This window comes from Diplotaxodon limnothrissa, linkage group LG11, assembly GCF_057381915.1.
Source record: "Diplotaxodon limnothrissa isolate DT_005_m linkage group LG11, D_limnothrissa_male_GT1.1, whole genome shotgun sequence".
Taxonomy (NCBI): Eukaryota; Metazoa; Chordata; class Actinopteri; order Cichliformes; family Cichlidae; genus Diplotaxodon; species Diplotaxodon limnothrissa.
Genome location: NC_140606.1, coordinates 16552736 through 16578760, shown reverse-complemented (window position 1 = coordinate 16578760; position 26025 = coordinate 16552736). Strand labels below are relative to the sequence as shown.

The following is a 26025-nucleotide window of genomic DNA, read 5'->3' as shown; positions in this document are numbered from 1 at the left end:
CTATTACAAGTGATCATTTTTCCCCACTGCAAGCTTTGTTTACAGCTATTGTGAGGAGGATCGTGATGATCCAGTTTCTGGAATCTGGAGCAAGAAGTAAGTTAAGGTTTCCATGTTTCTCTCTCTTATGTTGTTCCAGGATATCTGCAAGGCTCTGTGGTGCCACCGTGTTGGGAGGAAGTGTGAGACCAAATTCATGCCAGCTGCTGAGGGCTCTGCTTGCGGCCCCGATATGGTGACTTAACACATGATGTAGTGCGTGTGTGCGCATGTGTGGGTATGGCGATGTGTTTGGTTAAAGGGGTTGACACTCACAGGCTTTTTTACCTCAAGAGTGGTATCACATGAGTGGCATGGGAGCCGCTGACTTCTACTGGAATCTTTTATCCATTTCCTTAGAGGCATTTGAAGCGGAAGACAGTTCCAACCGCTAGCAGGAAAATGAAGATACCTTCTTCAAAATGTCATTTGTACACTGGAAAAAAAGTCCACAATCTATTCAGGGCATAGAGTTAGCTTTTAGTCATATCACCAATAAGATAACATTTGTTTCTTGATAGCCAAAGGAGCCAAAATGTTCCTCCAATTGATATGGCATTTAGCAAACATTGCCTTTATTCTTTAGGACAGCCTAAACAAGAGCCCCACACACATTTCCTCTCAGTTTTGGTGAGAAAAATACCATCCAACAGAGTAACACAACTCAGTAAGAGAGTTTTACTCTGTTATGTGTGCTAACTTAAGAAAAGTGGATTTAAACACGTCTATTGAAAAATGACTTCACTCTCAGGGAAAATTCTCCTTCCTGCATATCAGTTGCCCTAGCAGTGTTTTGGCAGTGTGCTTCTTTACATTACCAAGCGTGTAAAAGTATAAGCGGGGGAAAGCTTGTAAAAATGGGAAACACATTCTTTGACTTAGGGATACCACAGACCTTTAAGTCAGTAAGCTGCAAAGGACAATAAGCCATAGCTATGAATACACTGAAAAGGCAACAATGATGTGCATAGCCTTATAAAAGTAACATTTATTGAGTGTTTTATTGTTATGTAGTGTTAAGTCCAGCTATTTGAAAGCAAATGGCTTGAACTGAGTGATACTACACTTCTTTTAACTGCTTTTTGCTTACATAGCAATGGCCTCATATCCCAGCACAGACTATTTAAGTTATTTTCAAGCCAAATCAGCAACTTTACTTTGATTTAGTACATTTGAGGGTAGTGTAAATGAAAACTCCTTTTTTTTCTTTTGCTCTAGGTACCACTCTGTCCTTCCTTCTTTTACCTCAGGGAGCAGCTGCAGTTCGTTTGTTGCTGATGTGGCAGAAATATGCAATTGGCTTGGATCCAAAAAGCAATCTGCGCTCTTTATTTATTCTTTGTTTTCTTTTTCATTCTTCTTTTCAAGATGATTCCCCCCCGAGGCTTGCTCTTTCTCTTACCCTCACTCCCCTGACAGCTTCTCATCAACGTTTGCATCTCAATATATTAAACTTGATGGTTTAATCTCGCGCTCCCCCTCCACGGGAAAATTAACCGAGCACAAACACTGACTGCCTCACATAGGAATCTGCGGCACTCAGCCGCAGGGGGAAAACTGAGGGGAAATCAGCTGTTCTAGTTCTTAGTCAAGGACCATGAGATTAGTTGGTAAGGTGTGCATGAGTCTGCATATGCTGGCGTGTGGGTCTGTGGTCTCTTGTGTAGTTATTGTTCACATAGTGAGAACAAGAACAGCTGCATATGTTCGATGTATGGACATAGCACAGCTTATGCAATACCAGTGTGTGTGGAATTCTGGGAGAAGAAGTACACTGAAGCTGATTAATGATTCGGCCTTTGATGTATGTACTCGATTGTGGCTTTGAGTTTTCCCTGTACGATAACCATCATTGCATGCAGTCCAAAGAAGTGCAGAAACATATTTAAAGATTTTTATTTTTTTTTATCCACTATCGTGTAATCTTCGGTTTTGCCTGCTGCCTTAAGGGACACATTTGGCAGTGTTCACTGCTCGAAAGCTGCTTGGTCAGAAGCAGCTAGTAACACTATATGCACATGGCTTTTCAGTCCACCAGAGATCAGAATGAAAGAGAAATTGGTCTTTGAAAATTGAAAGAGCATGAGATGACCTTGAAAAGGTTTTACTGGTAGACTGTGAACATGTAACCAGGACTGGGCCACAGTTAAAAAAAAACACAAAACAAAACAGTACAGTAAGCACAGTAAGTCATGTCTTGACGTGGCAGAGGTGAACATAATAAGGCACATTTGCAGTGCAATCAAATCAAGTATTAAACAGATTTTAACCTCACTGCTCTTCTCTACAAAATCTCTGTTAAGTCCAGTCCCACAGACTTGCACGGATGTTAGAATAGCACTTGCCAGTGAGTTTGCAGCCAGCATGTTCAGTGATCCTATTAATGACCACAGCACACTCTACCTAGAACAGAGCGTTCCCCATAATGAGAAATGCATGCCACATGCTACATATGAGAAACGGTAAAGATGGACGATGCTGCAGTCTGATTGTGTGTGAGTTCATTCGTGATTAAGATAAAAACGGGTCTAGTTTTGACAGTTTCTATTTGAACCCCCATTCTGCTGCATCTTTCTCTTTCCCATATATCAATGCTCTTTTGTTCCCTTCAGTGGTGTCGTCGGGGCCAGTGTGTGAAACAGGGTGATGAGGGTCCAAGGCCTCAGCATGGCCACTGGTCAGAGTGGTCCACCTGGTCTACATGCTCTAGAAGCTGTGAGAGCGGCGTTACATATCGTGAGAGGCAATGCAACAACCCCAGGTAGGGAAAGACAAAGCAATGGCCTCTGACATTATATTTACATAGAATCTTACATAGCATTAGAAAAACATAAATGTACAAGTGACTACAAACTTTACTCAAAACCTCTTCTGTCTGTATTGCTAGCTGACAGTTAACACAAAAACTGAAGCGGCACCTAGTTTTCTCTATATTTAAAAGTCCTCACATCCACTTGTCCTTAGTATCCTTTTAAAAACTTTTAATGATTTTTAAGCCAGACTAAAATAATTTTTGGATTTTAAATTAACTTAGGAGCGTCCTGGAATGGGAGCCTTATCATTGATATTGTTTTAAGTATCACAAATAAGTGTTTGTGTTCTAATTAAACAATTAAGATAAGAATTAAGAATAATGATATACTGAATGATTATTGAGCTTTAGATGTGTTTCTAGACCGACTCAGGACAAACCTTGTTAGCTGTTAATCCTCGTATCCAGTCTTTATGCTAAGCTATATGCTAACTATCATACTGCTGCCAGATAATACCACACTAACACATGTCCTCACAGCAAGTGTTACTTTGAACTACTACTGAATACACTACGAACAGTTCTACTAAATGGTGTTAAAAGTCTACTAAAAGTCATCATCTGTCAAAGTATAGTTTTCTAGTTGTATAATTTCTTACTATAACATGCAGAAGACTTGGATGGCCTGTGGTACCTCTGATTGTTTGACTAAGGGCCAACAGTATATTAAGAATTGTGATTAAGTCACACAAGTCTGTCACTTATCTGCTAATTTAGCCCCCAACTCATCAGTCACTCATGATTATTGCCACTGTCAGTCAGTCAGGGGCCCCTATTCCAAATGCTGGGACTTCCTTTTTATCATGTCATGCCAAGATCCTGACAAGTGGTGGGCTAAATTAGACAGAGAGTGAGGAGGAGAAAGAAAGACAAGGAAAGGAAAGCTGGTGGTGAAGGGTTAGAAGGACAAAGACAGGCAAGTGGAATAAAGTGGGAGGAGGAGGGGGGGATGACAGAAAAGGGATTAAAAAGGTGAAAGATGAAATGCAGAGATATCAAACGAAAGAACACAACACAGAGAGAGTGGTTGGAGAGTTTGCAGCTGTTTTTGTCCCATCCAAGAGATTTTTAGGAACATAACCCGAGGATATACACCTGTGATTTCACAAGCCTTCACAAAGGCACACTTATACACACATATGGAGTGAAACATGCTCATGGATCAACACAATCAGAATTTCACAGACTCTACAGATAAAAACTATCTTAAATGTTTTATTACCATTAACATTATTTCAATACTTTGCACTCTACTGTCACCCATGTTTGGGGTTTCAACACGAACATACAGTCACAGATAGAAGATGAAGAAAGAAGATCCATAAAATACTGGAAGCATGTTATTATGTGTTTCGTGCAGAAAAACCTTGAATTCTACACGTTTAAATCCATCTCTTTAGACCGGCATACGGAGGGAAGTTCTGCGAGGGTTCCTCCAGGTCATACAAACTTTGCAATACTGAAGACTGTCCCAGGAACACCATTGACTATAGAGCACAACAGTGTGCTGAGTTCAACGGCAAACAGTTCAGAGGCTGGTACTACACTTGGAGACCATACACTAGAGTGGATGGTGAGAAAGCTTTCCTCTTAAATTTAAAAAAAAAACTCGTAACTAAAGATTATTTGAAATGATAAAAGAGGCCTTTTTTATGGCCATTTTCTTTTTCTTCCAGATCAAGATCTATGCAAGCTCTACTGCTTTGCTGAAGGTTATGATTTCTTTTTTGCCTTGGCCAGCAAAGTTAAGGATGGGACACTCTGCTCACCAGACAGCTCTAATGTCTGCATTGATGGACTGTGTGAGGTAATGTTAAATGTTAAGTTGGAAAGTAACATGATGTGACCAAACATTGATGTCAAAGTGCTACATTTATGTATATGGCGTGTGAGGTCTTTCAAAGTGGCTTCATGAAGTTTGACAATGGATGTAAGCAGTAAAGAACATCAATAGACTCTTTTATTTCTCCTGCTGTCTGCTACTTTAGATGTAATGAATAGTAAAATATTGACCTGTCACCACGTACATAATAAATGTTGGAATTTTGTAAATGTTGTAATCGAATGCGTACTGTGACGCAGTCTTGTGTTTTTATGTGTGTGAGCTACACTGTCATCAAAAGCGCTGATGGTTTTCTTCCACAGAGAGTTGGCTGTGACCGTGTTTTAGGCTCCACAGCTGTGCCCGATGCTTGTGGGGTGTGTAAAGGAGACAACTCCACCTGCAAGATTTACAAAGGACAGTACACAAAACAGCATTTTACTAACCGTACGTCACAAATGAATTATTCACTTCATTGGTTTTTAGCGATTTTATTGGAAATGCTTTAAAACCTAATATTTGTTTTCATGTCCCACAAACTTTGTATGGTGCAGTCCTCACCATAAAATCTGTGTAGCCTAATATCATATTATTAACATTTTGTTTTGTTTGCTGGAGTTTTATGTCACTTTTAATGCTTATTTAAGATCTTCTAATATTTCTCAGAGTACTATGCAGTGATAACCGTCCCAGCTGGAGCTCGGAGCATCCGTGTGATTGAACTGAATTCCTCCACCTCCTACTTGGCTGTCAGGGACACACATAGACACTACTACCTTAATGGCCACTGGACCGTGGACTGGCCTGGCCGACACCTCATTGCTGGAGCAATTTTCGAGTACAAAAGACCATATAACAGACCAGAGAGTCTCATATCAGCCGGTCCCACCAATGAGACTCTAGTAATAGAGGTAGTAGGTCATTGGTCTCAGTAACATGATTAAGACCTACTTTCCTTCTCCTTTTTCTTTGTGACTTACTTGCCTGTTTATTACCTTTTTTCCTTTAGGTGCTGTTGCAGGGCTGGAATCCTGGTGTGCATTGGGAATATACTCTAAAGAAAGCTGATGAGAAACTGATGAAGAACCGCATCAAGCACAATTATACATGGGCTATCATACGCTCCCAGTGCTCAGCCACTTGTGCTGGAGGTACGAGCAAACATTTAAAAAATGCAATGTCTTTGTTTTTTATTTTTATTTTTTTGGATTTATGTTTGTTTTTTCATAGATGCAACTTTTTAAGAAGCAATTTAAAATCTGTTGCACTGATGAAAAAGCACGCATCACCTCTAATCTTGATCTAAAACCGTAAATGAGGAGGACAATTTGTAGATCAGTAGACTAAGCCTAAAGCTTAGTTCTTGCCTCTCTGACCTTTAATCAGTCTTTTAGCTCCAGGTTAAATGGAGACGAGCGTGTTCCCATCATTACTGAGGGGACATTAGAGGCTCTTGGTTCAAACTGGTGGGACCTCTCCTTATTCAGCTGGAGACTTGCTATTACAAACACACACACACATTGCAAGCACACACATGCCTGCCTGCGACCAGTGGCCTTTGTCCCCTGGGCAGGTAATTTGTGGCCAGAGGTTGAGGAACAAGGGTGCATTGTGTAGGCATGGCTATATTTGTGCATGTGCGCTTGCTTAGCGTCATCACTGTGAACAAAGCTCTTAGTGTAGAATTCCTATTGATTGACCCTTGAGGTTAAAGTTGTCCACCCCGGTCTGCTGCAGTACCCCCTAGCCACCTCCACCTCAATGAATACTGATTGCAGGTTGTGATGAGTTGAGAGTCTTTTGCTTTATTAAAGAGTGTGACTGACTAAGTGACCTATATTAGCTCAGATGTACTGACTGACTCTGCCTAAGTTAAAATAATAATCAAAGTAGTCTTAAAACCTGATTTAAGGTTTACTTAGATTAATCAACACAATATGCAATTGTGCAAGAAGTCACTGATGCTAAAGCCACTTCAGTCAAACATGAATATTAGTTTAAGTTTATTAAAGATGAAAGGACAATCTGGTGATAAACTAGTAAAGTTAATTGAATCAAATTAAGTTTTTTGCACACATGTGAGACAAAAACATTTATTTGAATAACATATGTAGAAGTGGTGAACGTGTGGTTCCATCTCCCATCATGCAGTTTTGTTGATTTTATAGTAGTTAAATAGCAGATTGACGCAAAATGACAACTGTATTCTTTAAACATTTCTATGTTTACTGATCTATACCCTATGCAGGCCAAATGAACACCAAGTCAGCATGCTACAAAGACTTGAAAGTGCAGGTGAATGTGTCGTACTGCAATCCCAGATCAAGACCAGCTACTGGATTGATGCCCTGCAACACCCAACCGTGTCCTCCCAGGTCAGACCCTCAGCATTTTCATGTGTATTTGTTATGTTTGCTGATCATCCCCACTAGTCATCATGTATTATAAATTGTGTTAATTAATTTGAGTAGGTTTTCTAACATGTATAGTTTTTTTTTTCTCGTTTGGCTAACTGCATATCTGTTGGTCTACCGGTCCAACGTTTTCATCTAAAATAAAAAATCTGTGTTACGACTGGATGGGGCGGTTAAATGGTCCATTGGTCGTCACTGTCATGTCACAGCAAGAAGGGTGTGGTTGTACTGGTGTGACTGGGGCATAAATTTTAAGTTAACTGGCAAAATATTCTAAATTGGACATAAGTGTGAGTGTGATTGACCGTTTTTTTTTTTCTCTGTTTTAGCTCATATCTCGTAGAAATCAGCTTGGTTCATCTCCTTTCTGATTTCATGTTCACCCATATATCACAGGTAGCCATGCAACTCTGTACAGGCAGTCACTGCATCCAGGAAATAAATCCCAGTGACTTCTGATTGTCATTAAATGGGTTACAGACATTCATGTTTAAATGCAGTCGCTTTCTTATTTTCCTAACTTTCCATCTGGCACCACCATTAGATTGAGACAAAACTATGGTCATATGCAGACTTCTGTTGTTAAGATGACTTTATGTAGTTACAACATCACAACTCATGCAAGTCAAACGAAATAATTTGTGACTTTTAAAAAAAATTGTGAATGACCTCATCAATATATCGGCGCTCTGGTTTTAGATGGCTCTCAGTCTGGACATTATTAAAAATGGTATTTGAATTGTGCAGACCTTTCCTCATATTTTCCAGATACATATTTTGGATGGAAAACAGCACAATGTTTGGCCCTTCAAGACTTCAGGCTTTGTCAATTATTCAGTTGTTCAGTTGACATATCCTGGAAGGGCCAGCGTCTACTTCTGGCTACGGGACAAAATGTGTTCAGTTGTAAATGGTGAACATTTTCTACATGCGTGCAATTCATGTTTGCACCTTAGGTAGCTAGAGGATCAGCTTTAGGGCCTCCAGCCAAGTATACTCACATCTAGTTATTGAAGGTAAAAACATGGCAGCGAATAGTATTCTGTCTACTTTGTTCTGGTGTTCTTACTCTCTCCCATCCTGCTATCTTCCTAGCTTCTCTCCTTTTCACCTTCTCTCTCCTTCACTCTTTCTCACTGCCACGTGTTGCTGGTCTGCAACACCTACACATCTGTTCTGCAATTTCTGTCAGAAGAGCTGTTTATTACTTGAGTAATTTCTTCCAAAGTTCCCACACTATCTCCTCATAGTAAAGCCAATGAAGAGTGTCAGGCAGGACTGACTATATGTTTTACCCTTTTCCAACCCGTTAAAGCACCTGCTTTGTGATGATGACATTATCCTCACTTCAAAATGAAAAATAACTTACATTTTGGCCAGAACATGCGTGTGAGACACAGGGAAGAAGGAGAAGTTCCACTGGATATTCTGTTCATGTCTTTATCCAGTTCAGCATGAAAACCCCACCAACTGTCAGGAATGGTTAGCTTCTGTGTTTGTTTAATGCAGCAGGCCAAGAACTTGTAAACCTATTCACATGGATCATCACTTTGGGACCTAAGCTCTTTGGCCATATCAGGATCCACCTAGAACTTTTTTTCTTTTAGATGTCCAGCGCATTGGGGTATGCAAAATGCACTGCCAGTTTCTTTGGTGGGACATGCTGGTTCACTTCCAAACTCTGCTGATCAGAGCATATTTTTCCCACAAGGCTATACCAGGATGCTGGCCCAAGACTAACTGGGAAGTAGGAAATGTTATCATAAGCTGAGATGCACTTCCAGATTGCTGTGGTTAAGCAGGCTTTCCCAGTTGTTGTAAAATGTCAGCGGGGTCACCTTGAGTGGCACAAACATATTGAGGGAAAGTGGGAGTGAGACCCACTCCTGATTTTGTGGTTTTAGGGTGTAGTTCTGTAGGATCTTGGCTACGTTTAGGTGGTTTGGTCACTGTCTGTATCCCTGATGCTAAGAGCCAACAAAGAGGAACAAAGATCAGTCAACATGGCCTGATGCTGTGGACATCATCGGAAGTGGTTCACCCGTTGACAGGCAAGATATATATGAACACACACAGGGGAAATGTCCCTCCCTTGTCTGCACTGCTCTGGTCAGTGTCATGTTGTGTAAAGTCCTGGCCAGAAGATGTGTGAGTGTAAGGCATTCTTAGGACAGCAGTGGTTTCAAATAACAGGAGAATTTGCGATTGCGTTGATGGTTTAAAATGGTTTCGAATATATAGATGTGTTTTTTTAAGACTGGATATTTACATACAGGGTGGGGCAAAGCATTTAAATATCACTAAATATCACCAAATGTCACTAAAACTGCAGGGACCAACTGATTATATTATTTCCAGTGCTCATTGTGAAAAGCATTGTCAGACTTTAATGAGGTCTGCAAAAAATAAATAAATAAGATAGTAAAAACTTTATTTTCGATTAAAAGCAGACAGGCTTTCCGTGCCTAAATGTTGTTTCTATTAAGGCAGAATGCTGAACTTTGTTACACTGTATCATGCAAACTGAAAACTGGCACTCAAACCTTTTGTGAATGAAAAGATCATTTTAGCTAGCAGAGATAAAAGCATGTCTGTCTTAAAATCAATACCGAAAGAATTTACCTAGAGGCTTTGTTAGGCTTTTGCTGAGGCATCCATTTCTCTGTGCCCCTATTGTGAGCATTTCCATGAACACTCTTAGCTCTTGAAATATCAGCCAAGTTCTTGCAAACGAAGGGGACGCTGCTGACAAGCTGTGCATTGATTCATGAGCAGAGAGGGATTTAGCTGGGACACTGACCTCATCTTGGTCAGGGTTGCATGTGCACGTGCAGCAAAATTCTCTTGTTGTATGTGCAATTGTGACTTTGTCCGCCACATTTATAAAAATGTCATGCAGTAGCCAAACCAAACCATCAAAAAAAAACCTTACGAGAACTCTCCATAAAGTTCTTGAACTAGAAGAACTAGAAGGTCAGTTGGGCACAATAAGGCCTTGTTGCAGTCATGCTTGCTTTCTGTAATAATATTTAGTATTTCTATGAAATGTAATATAATGTGACAGGAGCCTCAAAGTTAATACATTTCATAGAAAGTTTTAAAAGCAAAGTCAACAAAATTGTCGTGGTGCTGCCGCTAATGCATTGCCTGCAATGTGTTTCTCAAGGGGCGGTGTGTCTGCGCTTGTGTGCCTAAAATGTGATGCAACATATACAGCAACATCTTGCATGCAATCATGCTGCATGATGCTGTTGTTGTTTTTGCCAAAAGCAGAATGAGTGGCCATCAGCTGCTGCCTGGCTTGCTTGCACAGAAGACATGGCAGGGCAGCAGAAGGTGGTGACTTCAGTTACTTCTGAAGCTCTTTTCCACCCACACTTTCTCACCCTCTCATTAAGACAAATTTCAGTGTCCCTACTCCAACCCCACCTCAAAATCAGAGCCGCCAGCAGTCTTAAACTGCAGCAGTCTGTTAGCTCATATTCTTTCTACTAGCCCCATCTCCCGTCTTCTCAGTGCTTTTCACTGGAACCCGTCTTGCTTGTGAAGTCATCACTCTCATTCTGCATTTTCACGGGCGTTTACCAAGTATGCTTAAAAAATTATCAAGGCAGAAGAAAATGTGGATACAGTATTAAACAGCGCATCGATATTATGTAATCCACTCTGAAATCATGGAATCCCAATTATGTTAGCGTTTATCTCGTGTTTTATAGTAACCAGCAGCTGTTCAAAAGGGGATTTTTCCTCTGCATAGCTCTGTCATTGCCTGAATATTTTCCTCTCGCTCAGCTTGTATTTGTCTCCATTTTGGAACAGGTAACCTGGGAAAATGCTACAAGATGACCACAAAACTGTCTCGTATTCACTCGCATAAAGCAGTGATGGCGCTGACAATATGTATAAGTCTTCAGAAAAGGAACACATGTCCCCCCAGAGCTTTGTTATTTCAGCCTTTTTTAGTATCTTTGTGGTTTATTGTATCATCATGTGTAGTAATGTGCTGTATTTTATTTAGTCATTTTTACTTTGTTTTCACTATTCAAGGGAAAAAATGGTGCTATGATGACAGCACACCGCTGCCAGCTGTGCAGACGATTCCCAGCCAGGATAAAGAATGTCTTTACTCATAGACACGCAGGGCGTTTTAAATAAAGGTTTACCAAAATTTAAGATAGGAGGGCCACCTCTGTACTCCACCTGGAGTTTTCTGTCATTACTGTTACCGAGTATTTTTTTAATGCCTGACAAATGTGTTTTTGTTATTTAATTATGTGCATTTTAAGCTCAGCATGGTAAGAAAAACAGTCTCAACGAGGTCAAGCTTGGTTAGTCTTTAAAGCATTTAACCACATCTTACGGCCTCCATTAAAGAGGGAGAGCCACATTTTCGTGGGGATGGTTTATTCGTTGTTGTGTGAAAGCAGTCAAAATCTTAAAACTGTGACATGCTTGACAATTTAAATGCAACACAGATGGCGGTACCAAAACTGTCTTTATGCTTTTGCGCTGTTTATAAATGATTCACTTCATATGCATTGAACAGGCCTAGCTGACAACAGACACGATGACCTCTCAGTTAGGTGGAACCAATAACATTTTTAATGCTGCATTGAATTGCATTACATAGTAGGTTGAAGCCATTATTAATGTTCCTCAGCTCCAGCTCATGTCTGCTCGGAAAGAAAGGTCTGTGAAGTGCATTCATGGCTTTACTGTTCGTGGAGGGTTTGAATCCACGTGGGACCATAGTAATGTCTAAAGCCACTTTCCTATGCTACACGGCTTTGACTCTTTGATCTTGTCACCTCATTGCTGTCTGCCAGAGCCTTCAACATCCTTCATCTCTTAGATTTGTCATTGTTTAGCACCGACACTAGTATCTGAAAGCCATGTGCCACCAATCATTTCTTTTGATTATTCTTCCAAGGAGCCAAACATTGTTGTAATTTTTTAAAGTAGTCTTGAGCCATAGTTCTCCCTGCTTTTTGTTGGTCTTTCACATTTTTTTAGCTGCTTTTTCACTTATTTTTCTTGCAGGCCTCAAGCCACTTAACACTGACCTGTGAACGACTCAAGCATAAAAAAGGCCCCTAACTCAAAGGATAAAGTGGTGTTGTATCTACACATAACAGACAACATAGCAAAGAACAATTTTAAATTGTATCTTTAGATACTTGGTTAGTAGCAGCCTGTCACAAAAACACATAATCATTTAGTTGATTCTATTAGAAAATGTCAAAGATAACACAGATTGACAGGAATAAGGTAGTTCTTGCACCAACAAGGCGATTCCCAAAGAGCAATCAGCCAACAACTGGCATATCTCAGCATGGTGAGCAGTGTGTCCTCATAAAATCTGAGAAAACTGGACAAGTAGAGGACAAAAGAAGGAAGTATCAGGTCTAAAAAGCATCTACACCAGATGAACAGCATCTCAAAGTTATGTCTTTAAGAAACGGGGGGGAAAAATCCATCAAAGAAAAGAGCGATGCATCTTGCGCTTCAGATGATCCATTGCTGTTTACTGAAGCCTCATAAGAAATGGTCTCAGTGGAGGGATGGCTGTCAAGAAGCCATTTTTAGGGAAGGGAAACAGGGAGAAAAGGCTGAGATATGCCAAATTACACAAGAACTGGACTGAAAATCAGTGGCAACATGTCTTGCAGAGTATTAATCCAAACTTTGAAATTTGGATGTGAAAATGATAGGTATCAGCATGCGATACCATCTGGAAAGCGTCTCGTTGGCAACAGCTTCATTTTTCAGCATAACAATGATCACACATTGTCAAAAATGATACCTGCACAGAAACACACAAAGGAACACTATCAGTCATGGAAACGACTCCTTTTTGTGAAGTAGCTTAAACATAAGACCTTGCAAGTTGTTCTGGGTCACCTTTCCAAATGCATCCCGCTGTGTCTGCGAGCTCATTGTATATCAGAATGCAGACACACAACACTACAGCAAGCTTTCAAACAGTACTTTAAGCAGTTTTTTTTAAAGGAAAAAGGAAACAAAAAGTACTTCAACATTAATTTGTTAGGTTTATATTTAGTACACACAACTGAAACCAATAACAAACGTGCTAAAAAGAAACATGCCTCTTTTTCAATACAAAAATTTCAATCAAAGTGGACGTGTTGGTTTGATAAATATACAATCAATTTACAACCCAAAGCACAACATATGTGGAATCCACTGTGAAATGGCAACAATCTATGTAAAACTTTGGGGACTGTAGAAATTGATGAATATATGGAATATTTGCTATAACAATGTTATGCCAAGCTTGACTAATTCATTTATTTCTAGTTTATATTGATACAATAATCACTGAGTGGTCTAAATTACGTTCCCCAATGATTTCCTGTATTCCCTTTGCACAGAAATAACACAACTGAAATGGAAGTATTTCTGATAACTGTATAGACATGATGGAAATCCAGGTAGGGTATTATGTTTCTATACCATACTTAAAGTGGAAAATCTAATTATATTTCTCTTGGTAAATAGGTCATAATGGCATCACGAAACTAGATGTTTCTGGAAAGAGGGGGAAATAAATCCCTTTTGAGACCTCTCTTCCACTTCTAATGCATCCACATACAAAGACTGCTTTAAGACGCTGTCTGCAGTGTCCATCACTTATGTTTCTTCAGGCTTGGCCATAACCGTAAATCTAATAGGTTGGATACGTTAATATGGATACCTTTTTTCCCTTTCTCCATCACCTTTCCCATCCTATCCGAGCAATCGCCCACACATACACACCAAAAAAAAAAAAATAACCCCACACTGGTACAACCAAGCAGTCAGCCAAGGATAGCTGTCATTCAGTCAAAGTTGTGCTCAGGCCACAGCACTTCCAATCTCTCAACGGGGATTTGTGAGACTGTGACTGCATGACAACCACTCTCCACGCTGTCTGTCTGCTCCTCTGTCTCTCTGCCGTCTGTATCTTTTAAAAGTCGTTTATAAATATGTTCAGATTCACATTTGCCCTCTCTCTCTCGCACTTCTTTACTCACTCGTGGTAGATGTGCATGCTCCTCTGACATAATCTATTTCTCCTTTGCTTGCTTTGTACTGTTTAGCCACTAATGGACCTGCCTGTGTACACTGAGCTGAGGAAGCAGTGATAATAAAGGCTGTAAAGTAATCTCACAACAGTTTACACCCGTCTCTTAGGATTATCTCGTTCATTATCTAAAGCTGGAGCTTCTGGTCTGCATGTGTATGCGTGTTTATATGTGTGTGCATGGGAACCATGTGTTGGTAAGACACATACAGCAACATCTGACAGATTTTCACTGTTCTGAGCAAAACCCAACATTTCTTGATGTATAAACGACTTCAGATAACAATAAGGACTCTAAAAATGAGAGCTCTCTTGTGGCTGCAAAATATTTTCAACTTAATAAGATTAGATAGGCTTTACAGTATTTTTCCTGTTGGTTACGGTGTAACCTGCTCTGCATTCCTGTGCATTTACATCCTCCATAGACCTTCTTATGCCATTGCCGTCCATACAATGCTCAGATTTCCTGTTAAACATCCATAACATGTATAGGATATAGTTGCCTGATTAATGTGTTGTACTATATCAAAGTTCTGTTTCATGCTTTATTCAAGCTAAACTAGTTTCAGTTATACTTTTGTCAAATATCCAGTCTAGTATTAAGCATTTTTGTTAAAAATTGTAAATGTGCGTGTGCTTCTTTTATTCAAGTTATCAAAGTGCATGAGTCTTTTACAGTTTGTGGGCCCTCGCCATGAACTGAATCTGAAGCAGAACACATGCTGGACCGACCGAAACACGCACAACTTGGATGCAAGTGTAGACCAGCAGGCTGTGGTCACCAGTCTATCTCTACATGTCATCCTATTCTAAGGCCGTGCAGTTATTTAATTTTGCTGTGTCTGCAACCAGTGATTTGGACCGAACAAGCATTACATCATGGAAAAAGGTTTCCGATGCCCACTCACATTTAGAGCATGATATCACTCTGTCTCACACTGCTGGTGTACACTGAAAAAAAAAACCCACACAGTGATATATACATGTAAAAGTCCAAGCAGACACGCACAGTGGCAAAGCTATAAACACTGGTCAGAGGTTATTTAATGCACTAGTGTGTATTTAGACAGCGTCATTTAGACCTCAAAGGCTATCTGACACACCACAGGACACCTGAGCTCTTGTGCTTCTGTCCAGGGAGCATGATGCTTACTCATCCTTCAACCACAGTTACTCATACCAGCCGAGGCAAAGATCACAAGGTGTTCTATAACTTGATCCAGCATTAAACAGTATATTATTTCGATGGCCGTTCCTGTGAAGTGATTGTGTTGATATTTACATGGTAAAAGTAAATACCCTGGAGTATGAAATAAAGTTTTAATTTGCACTTTATCATATATATACATTCAAATATTTTGCCAACTGTATGCCAGATGGCTATATTTTACTTTCCTGTGCAGGAAGGGATATCTAAGAAGGGGTAAGAGAGCCAAGATAATATGTCATAATAAGTGATTTTATGTCATCATAACTTTTCTTAAATGTTAAATGAGTGACATCAGCTACTATACTACAAATTAGCATGCTGTGACATAGGAATCTTGTGCATATTAGGAATTGAAGTATTTATGGAAATATATTTATAAAAAATACAATATTCTGAATTTTGTACCTTGTGAAACTAAAAATAAAAATGAAACAAACCCCAAAAAAGTCCCTGCTCTTGAAGGGTGTGTTGCACTTAGGCTTCGGTTGGCGTTCCGCTTGCATTTATTTATGTGTTTAATGACGCCATCAAAGTTCAGCTCACATTTCTTTGCCAAAGGTTAATAAATATTATGTCAACATGTTAAATGTATTACATATATGTGTTGATTACTTGGTCGGTTTTTTAAAATAAACAAGCGAATTGAAACTTTCATCTCTACATGCCGCTTTCGCTCCCCCTGAACCACCATTTGCTATTACCGCAGTGTGTATCTTCCTCATGACATGTCAAAACACCAGATAGATTTTCTACTTCTGCCTTTATTTACATTTGATAGTGCACATATGATGCCCTTTGGAGCTTTTCTCACTGACCTTCTGCAGCATTCCAAGCAAGTGATGCACCAAATTACTGCAAATAAAGTTTAGACTGTTAATATACACAGCTCAGTGTGCTGACAGCAATGTTTTGGGTTGTTTGGGGTAAATCGTAGGAGGCTGGGTGGGTATACTGGGGTGAAGTTAGAGAAAGGATAACAGAGTGTGTGTTGAGCGATTGAGCTGCCTGTGCCCTTAGTTTGGGGTCATTTGGAAGCGATGCAACAAAACTTTAAGAAAGTGCGAAGGCTTGAGGATTAGGCAACTTAACACATTTTACTGAGGCGCAGTCTTGGAAGAAAAATGCACTAAAATAGTATAAACTGAACTGTGTTATGTACAAAAGAAATAGGTGGTGATGTTTAGTTTTAGTCATGATTCAGCTTAGCCAGGCGAGGGGGGTTAAAATATTGCAGAGGTTTAACTTACAGCTTAAAGCCCCCGGCCGTTCTGGTTGTACATGATATTTAGAATATTGACAAATAAGCCATATTAACCATAATGACGTGCACAATATAAAATTTATATCAGATTTAGTTTAAATTTAGTTTAGATTTATTTTGAAACATTGCATGTCTGCAATGTCTTAGATTCGACAATCTTCTGCAGACGCTATTATATGAATGGATGATCTTTATTGTCATTATACATAGCACAGTGAAATTCTGTGTGGCTTTCTCTTAAGCTAAAAATTATTTTAAAAATAAAATAATAAAAAAAAATGGTAAGTTATTAAAGATAAAAATACACTTAGCACTGACAGAGCAGGAAAACAGCAGCATTATACACAATTTAGCCAGTTTCAGTATCGTTAGCTAATTAAAATGTCCTCCCTGCCATATGTATGTGTTTGTGTTGAAACGCGTGAATATTTCTGTGCCGTGTTTACACTCTAGTGTGGACTATGGTGGAAATTAGGGTGGTGGAAATCACCACTCAAGGGTAAATCTGTTCCTGTTCCTGAGCCTGTTCTTGTGTTTTTTTGCCCAACTGCTTTTTTGCTGGCAAACACACAGATTGTATACTGGTAACATAGATGGATTCCATAATACACCAGTGATTATCACAATAACAATACCACAATAACAATAATTATCATTAATTCCTGTACACTTGTCTAACTGATCGAGAAACTGTGCGTATTGACTCTATGGGTTTGCGTTGTGTTGTCCCAGCTGGTCTGTAGGAGAGTGGGGGGTGTGCAGCCGAAGCTGTGGAGGAGGGGAGCAGACTCGGCAGGTCCAGTGTGTCCAGAGAACCAGCCAGACTGACGTGGACACCCTGGCTGACTCTCGTTGTGCCCAGCCGTCCCCGGTCAGGAAGCAGACCTGCAACACACACAGCTGTCCACCGGTTTGGACAACTGGGTCGTGGTCGCAGGTGAGAGTGTGAAACTTTAATGCTGTTTGTTTACGCTGCTGGCACGTTGCTGCTGAAGAACACAGCTTGAAAAACCCCTTTGAAGTCATACGCTCGCCCAGTAAGCCCTAAAGAGCTCTGCACATTGTGTTGTGAAGTTCGCCCTGGCTTTAATGGCTTCACCACATTTTATGACAGTGATCTCAGTGGCTTTAAACTATGAATGTGCCCGCTGAGACCTCCAGTGTTTTGTTCTCTGTCCAAATCCTATACATTCTGTGTGGTGACTTGTCTCAGTGTAACATTTTAACTGCCGTTTTACACCAAATATCGTCAATGACATGGCACAAGTGGTGTCCAGTTCGCTCTCCCCCTGGTAGCTTGTGGCACAGTGTAGTGCGTCACAGCCCCGTGTTTATTGGCTGTAGTGAATCACTTCAAGATTTAGATTGTCCCATTAGCTGTTTCTAGAATAAAAAAAGGATATTGAGGGAATTGCTGGAGTACCTCAAAGGAATTATTAAGGCAGTAAAGCACAGTAATCCATTGTGTGGTGACTATGCTGTATAGCAGCTTTTCTGAAATGCTATTTGTGCATAGCTGGCCTGTTAAGATGTTTAGCATGTGACATTTCCAGCCAGGTAATAGCTAAATTAAATATGTCAAACCCTCAATTAATTTTGATAAATTTGTTCCTTCTGCTTGAAAGAAGGTGGGAAAAAAATGGAAAGAAATTCTCAAAAAACCAGTTTAGTCTACATTTTTATGTCTTTGTTAATGGATGATAAAAATGTGTGTAACACATAACAAGGCTTTGACAATGCTGGAATATAACATGACAGTTTGGACCTAACTATGATAACAAAGATTGTTAATACTGTAGCATTTAAACCAACTGATCAGCCATTAATTAAGAGAAAGCTTTGCTCCAATACCTAAATGCAATCAGATATCATGTTTGTTTTTATTTGGCAGTGTTCGCGTAAGTGTGGCAATGGTTTGAAGAAGAGGACTGTGCTGTGTGTGAGCTCTAACCCGGGTGCCCAGGCACACACGCTGCCCAACAGCAAGTGCGCAGGCCTGCCAAAACCTGCTGGTCAGGATTCCTGCTTCATCAGACGCTGCCAGAAACAACGCAAGGTCCAGTGGTTTGTCTCCACATGGCAAGAGGTATGAAATTAAAATGAATAAAACAGCACTTATGCAGTATTTAAATGTATTTTTAGCTAATGTGAATAAGCTCTCTGTCTCTGCTCTGTTCCACATCCAGTGTTCAGTAACATGTGGTCGTGGCTATCAGGCACGCTTCATCAAGTGTGCAGAGAAGGTGTGTATTGTGTGTGTGTTTGATCAGACACAGCAAAAGGTCATTTTTCAGTGTCATAATAATTCGCTGCATTTAAATTCTCTTTAAATTCCAATTTGTTAATATTATTTTAATTATTTGCTTTTGTGTTTCTAAATTGATTTTTTGGAGGTTCTTTATTATATAATGGCATCTATAGCTTTAGTGAATTTCTCTATTTCATAATAAAGGACACTGCAGGAAAATACAGAGAGCTTGCTCCCAAGAAGTGCCACCATGTTCCCAAACCCATAGTAGAGCTTCAGAAGCCCTGCATCCTGGCTGAATGCCCTGTCCGCACAACACAATCAGTGCACTACCAATGGAAGACGCATCATCGGAGCTATCCAGCCCACCCTCCACCTCGGCCAGAATGGCGCTCGTCTCCTTGGTCTCAGGTATCAGCAGAATTTCCACTTTGGTAATATAAACAAGAGGAGGGAGCGAATGTGTCGCACAAAGGAGATTCACAGTATCTATAATCCATTCCTTGTTGCTTCGCTCTCCGCAGTGCACGGTGACATGTGGAGGAGGAGTGCAGGCCAGGGCGGTCCAGTGTCTGGCGGAAGAGAAACCTTCCACCGGCTGTGCCGTCCATCTCAAACCTGCAGTGTCCCAGGCCTGCAATACCAACTTCTGTCCACAACCTGAGAAGAAAGGTACCAGTGCTCTTATTCTCTCAAAAGATCTCCCAAAAAAGAAAAAGAATTTCACTTTTTTTTTCTCTTCTTTTTACACAGAACTTGCATGTAAGGATTACTTCAGCTGGTGTTACCTGGTGCCCCAACATGGAGTCTGCAACCACAAGTTCTATGGCAAGCAGTGCTGCCAGTCATGTTCAAATTCAAACCTATAATCCTAGGACGTGACTCAGTCCGCTGTACAGGCAGATAGGTAGTTAGTCAAAAGACTGCAAAACATGGTTGTGGTTTTAAGCATGTGGCGAGCACTGAAATACAAAGCCTTTTCTTTGGAAGTGCTCTTCATTTTCTCTCTGCGATGCCGGACATCTGGATACAAGAACTTGATGTTGACAGCACTACACAGGAATGTGATCGGGAAAAAACAAAGACAAGAATTATGTGGAGGAACTAACAAAATAGTAATCGTGATTAAAGCAAATAGGATGGACATGTCTAAAAGAAACTGAAAAATCCCAGCTTTGTTTATATACTGTAGCTGAAAAGATCTGTACTCAGGACACTCAGCATCTCTCAGTCAACCAAAGGCCAACGATGGCAAACCAACAAAGAAAGACGTCTTCAAGCGCTGCCACGCAACATGTGATATGCCCTGGTCTGCGCTGCAGACCCTGATGAATTGACAATCTGTGGTTTCTTAATGAAAAGGGACGTTTCAAAGAGACGATAAAGGTATAAATAAATTTTGCCTTGAGCTTAATTTTTTTTAATTAAAAAAAAGAGAACAAAAATGACATGCTAATCAATGTGTATTTCTTTAATAGCTGGGCAGTTGCCATGGAAGTTGTCATGTAAAAGTAAAAAAAGAACAGAGCACAAATCAACTGCATCATCAGATGCATATGTTTTCTGTGACAGGATAAGTCTGCGCGATGTGGCTTTCCTTCCAAGTGGTGCTACAACTTTGTCACATTGAATTCATGAAATCAGTGTGAAATGTTCAAGCTTCAGGAAATAACAAATGAATTGTGTGACCCGTGTACAGTATTATTTGTTTTATTTATTGGCTTTGCAATGCAGTGTTTCTGGAAAACTGTATGATTAAGCATTATAAATGTGTCCTTGTATTACTCTACCCTAAGCCCATTACCTTAATATGTGTTATTAATTTTCATTACATGCTGTCAAACTGCACCTTTTTATGCAAAACCTTTATTTTATTTTTTAAAAGAAAGCAGCTGTCAAGTGAAATCACTAACAAGCCATATCAGTGTGTTGTTTAATGTGTCCTACATTATTATACATGACATTAGCATGCATTTATATGGCACAAAAATGCGTTACATATCAATTACATTTTAAAAGCACTGATGGATGATAGGTAATACTATTACAATATGATTTTTTTTACGGTGGTAATGAAATAAGATAAACAAAATGTGTAACTACAGGAACATGAGCCCCGATTTCATCATTTTTAGCTTTAAGTTGGACAGAGTATCTTTCAGGGGGGGATAAACTTGAAACTCTAAAAGGACTCCTGGAGAAAAGCAGAAAAACAAATATTCAGGATGGAAACTTGATCGCTTGACTCATACAACTTTGGCTACAGTCTTCAACTGGGCATGGCGCTGTCATCATGCCTTTACAGAGGATTAGGATTGCACCAAATCACTGACATCACTGTCACCATTGTTCCACTCTGCCATAGCGGGGGCTAGTACGTCTTTTGCATTTCTCTGGCTTCAAAATACAGATTTATAACTTTTACTTGTAACAGCTGTAATGTATATATGTACATTTAAACATCTTAACTCCAGTCTTTGCTTCTATTTATTATTTTCCTTCCAACATAAGTAAGATTACATGGTAGTTCACTGCTTTACCTACCTACTCAACTTTGATGGAATGTCTTTTCAGTACAGTTAGTTCAGTTCAATGCACTAAGCTACTAAATTACTTTTTGGACAAAGCAATTGTATTGCTTTTGCTTTACTCCACAAAATGACCTGAAACACATTGTCACTTAATTATCAGTCAGAAATAAAAACTTTAGGCTGCAGACCCGCACAATGACTCAAATTCCTATCCTAATTTTTATCCATATCCCGATGTCATCTTTGTTTTAGTTTTTATTTATGAACACAAAGCCGGCAACACAAAGCAAAGATGAAACCTGGCCCAAAGTATGGTGGCCCTGAGAAGTCAAACACACTGTGACTCAAGAAAACATCAGCAAATATAAAAATGCTGTAAGAGCTCGCAATACCCAATGGAAGTTGAATAAAACAAGTAAGAAAAACAAAACAAAAAAACTCAAATAATACAAAACACAACTCAAGTGTTTTTTGGAGATAATAACTTGACGGAACAGCTGTGGAAGAGATAGAAACCACAAAGGTTTGCACTGAGACGCTTAAAAGAAGAGATGGTTTCATCTGTGTTGTGAGTGAGGAAAAACATGCAGGTAATGTGTGTTTTAGTTGCATTTTTCATATAACAATGTGGATACATGTTTGCTATAAGCTGTTCGGTTTCGTATCTGGTCCGTCACATTATTGTCTCCCCCCAAAAACACTTCTGCAGTTTTTTTGTGAAGGTTTTGGACAGCATATTTTTCTATTTGCTGGTGTTTTCTAAATTTACGGTGCATTTGATCTCCTTCTAAAGAGACTTTAAAGCGAACGCCAGGGTGATATGTACGTGTAGAAATGGAGGTTTCAGTGCTACAAGTCTAAGTGCCTTTTTTTCTGCTGAAAATCTGCCCCTGGCTGCTGGGCTGGAAGGCTTAGCCTTGACATGTTTCTGGTTTCTTGCCTAGCTATGTGTTAGCATACTGTCTGTGCAGATGCTTTTGCACAATATTAATAAAAATCATTTTCACAAGCACACAAAGTGAAATCAGCTGATTGCAGGACTGTGTGTAACTTTTACTGAAAATGTAACGCCATTACAGTAACACATTAATTTGCACCCAAAACGTTTTTAATGTTTGGTTTCATATTTTCTTTAAATACATTTTTTTAAATAATTTTTAATATTACTTTGTTCTACTCAATTGATCCGATCTGACTTATGTTTGGTCAGACTCTCCCATAATGAAGTAGATCTTGAAACAGAGCCAAGGGGAGGTCCTTCCCCAAGCTACCGGTATATAGGAGATATAGCTGGATATATAGCTATATAGGATGGCCTAATCCGGCTTAAGTTACATTGTCAATAGCACAAATATGGCTCCGCTCCAGAGTGTTATGTGTATTCATCCTGTTTCACATGCACTGTTTGAAAATGTAGCTATTACCATAATAGCAGTGAGTCTTCATTTGTAGCTTTACTATCTATGTCTGTCCCTTTAAATATAGTTGGTGGACTCAATATTGTAATCTGAAGTTTTGCTAACACAATTTGAAGCAGATAAGAGCTAGCCTTGTATTTCATATCCCATATGTAACTAGTATGTCTAATATGCTGTTATGTTCCTTCAGTGTGTACAGCTGACATATTATATCATTAAAGTTGTATGGTTGAAACTGTGGCGGTAACCCTAGGAAGTTGATTGTGTTCATCTGGATGTTGGGTTTTCGGTGGTTGCTGATCCAAGTGACGTCTTCAGTCTCAGAGGTAATTGTGTAGAGGTATCTTTTTTCCTTAGTCATAATGCAACTCTTCATGTAATTTACCTGTGCTGACCAATGACTGTAGAAAACAGGTGTGACGTTCATAACACAAGGAACAACTCACTGAACTAATACGAACTAAAATAGTTCATATTATGTTCTGTTATTTTAGGCACATAAGTGCCCCATTATAATAGGCCTGATGGCATTATTGTATGAACCTAGATCCCATATATCATTTTTGTTTGTTTGTTTATTTATATTTCTAGGTAACAAGTATAATTTGTAGTTAGGCAATGGTGTGAAGTTTAAAAAACAGATTTGATTTTATTACTAAACATGCTGAAGTGAGAGGTCTGACCTGCTCAGCATGCTTCATGCTTTTGAACCAATGTCTAAACCACTTATGTGACAGACTAACACATCAGAACCTCTGGCTGTGCAGCTGGTGAAGACCAACTATAATTTCTAAATCAAAATGTAGTGATTCCTTGTTCTTCTGAGGTCACTCTTGCAGTTATGTGCAGGTCTTCCTTGAGCCTTTATTACAGCATTATTTTGATACAAAATAGATTTATTGAGCTGTTCATTGGTAGCCCAAAAAGTTGATTCTATTCAAGTACAGTTTTGTTGTTGTTGTTGTTGTTGTTTTACGTGCACTCTAAGAAATAAAACTGATAATTACTTAAATATTTTGGTGCAACACTTTTACACTCAAAAATAATGAGTAAATGCAAAAACAATCACATCTCTTAAATACACCTTATTAATTGAGTAAATCCAACTAAAATGGAATAAGTTGTTATGAACAATTAAAGATGTTACAGTAACATACAAAATTGAGTAAATACAATTGAAAATGTAAGTCAAAACAACAGTAACCAAAAGTTCAAAATACATAAAATATTAATTAGGAAATGCTGAAATGCTTGGCACATTTAACCAACACCATTACAATTATTTGTTTTTAAATAATGGTTCAATTTACTTAATATTTTTAAGTTAACTTAAGCAAAAACGTTAATTACAATTATGTGATATATATATAAAAAAAAAAACACCCAGCACGCCCCTGCGGGCGGTTTATCCTTCAAGCTCGGGTCCTCTACCAGAGGCCTGGGAGCTTGAGGGTCCTGCGCAGTATCTTAGCTGTTCCCAGGACTGCGCTCTTCTGGACAGAGATCTCCGATGTTATTCCCGGGATCTGCTGGAGCCACTCGCCTAGCTTGGGAGTCACCGCACCTAGTGCTCCGATTACCACGGGGACCACCGTTACCTTCACCCTCCACATCCTCTCGAGCTCTTCTCTGAGCCCTTGGTATTTCTCCAGCTTCTCGTGTTCCTTCTTCCTGATATTGCTGTCATTCGGAACCGCTACATCGATCACTACGGCCGTCTTCTTCTGTTTGTCTACCACCACTATGTCCGGTTGGTTAGCCACCACCATTTTGTCCGTCTGTATCTGGAAGTCCCACAGGATCTTAGCTTGGTCATTCTCCACCACCCTTGGGGGCATCTCCCATTTTGACCTCGGGACTTCTAGGTTATACTCGGCACAGATGTTCCTGTACACTATGCCGGCCACTTGGTTATGGCGTTCCATGTATGCCTTGCCTGCTAGCATCTTGCACCCTGCTGTTATGTGCTGGATTGTCTCTGGGGCATCTTTACACAGCCTGCACCTGGGGTCTTGCCTGGTGTGATAGACCCCAGCCTCTATGGATCTTGTACTCAGAGCTTGTTCTTGTGCTGCCATGATTAGTGCCTCTGTGCTGTCTTTCAGTCCAGCTTTGTCCAGCCACTGGTAGGATTTCTGGATATCAGCCACCTCCTCTATCTGCCGGTGGTACATACCGTGCAGGGGCCTGTCCTTCCATGATGGTTCCTCGTCTCCCTCCTCTTTCTTGGGTTTCTGCTGCCTGAGGTATTCACTGAGCACTCGGTCAGTTGGGGCCATCTTCCCAATGTATTCTTGGATGTTCCTTGTCTCATCCTGGACTGTGGTGCTGACACTCACCAGTCCCCGGCCCCCTTCCTTCCGCTTAGCGTACAGCCTCAGGGTGCTGGACTTGGGGTGAAACCCTCCATGCATGGTCAGGAGCTTTCTTGTCTTTATGTCAGTGGCTTCTATCTCCTCCTTTGGCCAGCCTATTACCCCAGCAGGGTACCTGATCACGGGCAGGGCGTATGTGTTGATGGCCCGGATCTTGTTCTTACCATTCAGCTGACTCCTCAGGACTTGCCTGACCCTCTGCAGGTACTTGGTGGTTGCAGCCTTTCTAGCGGCCTCTTCATGGTTCCCATTTGCCTGCGGGATCCCCAGGTACTTGTAACTGTCCTCTATGTCTGCAATGTTGCCTTCTGGTAGTTCAATCCCCTCAGTTCTGACTACCTTCCCTCTCTTTGTTACCATCCGACTACACTTCTCCAGTCCGAACGACATTCCAATGTCATTGCTGTATAGCCTGGTAGTGTGGATCAGTGAATCGATGTCTCGTTCACTCTTGGCATACAGCTTGATGTCATCCATGTACAGGAGGTGGCTGACAACTGCTCCGTTCCGTAGTCGGTATCCGTAGCCAGTCTTGTTAATGATCTCACTGAGGGGGTTCAGGCCTATGCAGAACAGCAGTGGGGACAGAGCATCTCCTTGGTAGATCCCGCACTTGATGGTAACTTGTGCTATGGGCTTGGAGTTGGCCTCTAGTGTTGTACGCCACATCCCCATTGAGTTCCTGATGAAGGCTCTTAGGGTCCCATTGATCTTGTACAATTCTAGGCATTCCAGTATCCAGCTGTGGGGCATTGAGTCATAGGCCTTCTTGTAATCAATCCAGGCAGTGCACAGGTTGGTCAGTCTGGTC

At 40.2% G+C, this 26025-nt stretch overlaps 2 protein-coding genes across 2 annotated transcripts in view; one reads left to right on the top strand and one right to left on the bottom strand.

Moving 5' to 3' along the window:
- adamts16 (ADAM metallopeptidase with thrombospondin type 1 motif, 16) overlaps window positions 1-19759 on the top strand; it is a 48742-nt gene extending 28983 nt beyond the window's left edge. The window contains exons 11-24 of the mRNA XM_085365217.1: window positions 140-235; window positions 2652-2800; window positions 4252-4424; window positions 4528-4658; window positions 4997-5120; window positions 5340-5584; window positions 5683-5824; window positions 6922-7048; window positions 17375-17579; window positions 18534-18728; window positions 18829-18885; window positions 19095-19301; window positions 19415-19562; window positions 19644-19759. Of these exons, the coding sequence (XP_085221343.1) occupies window positions 140-235; window positions 2652-2800; window positions 4252-4424; window positions 4528-4658; window positions 4997-5120; window positions 5340-5584; window positions 5683-5824; window positions 6922-7048; window positions 17375-17579; window positions 18534-18728; window positions 18829-18885; window positions 19095-19301; window positions 19415-19562; window positions 19644-19759 (2115 nt within the window). The remainder of the gene's footprint in view (window positions 1-139; window positions 236-2651; window positions 2801-4251; window positions 4425-4527; window positions 4659-4996; window positions 5121-5339; window positions 5585-5682; window positions 5825-6921; window positions 7049-17374; window positions 17580-18533; window positions 18729-18828; window positions 18886-19094; window positions 19302-19414; window positions 19563-19643) is intronic.
- LOC146622542 (uncharacterized) overlaps window positions 1-26025 on the bottom strand; it is a 318673-nt gene that overhangs the window by 285164 nt on the left and 7484 nt on the right. The window lies entirely within an intron of this gene.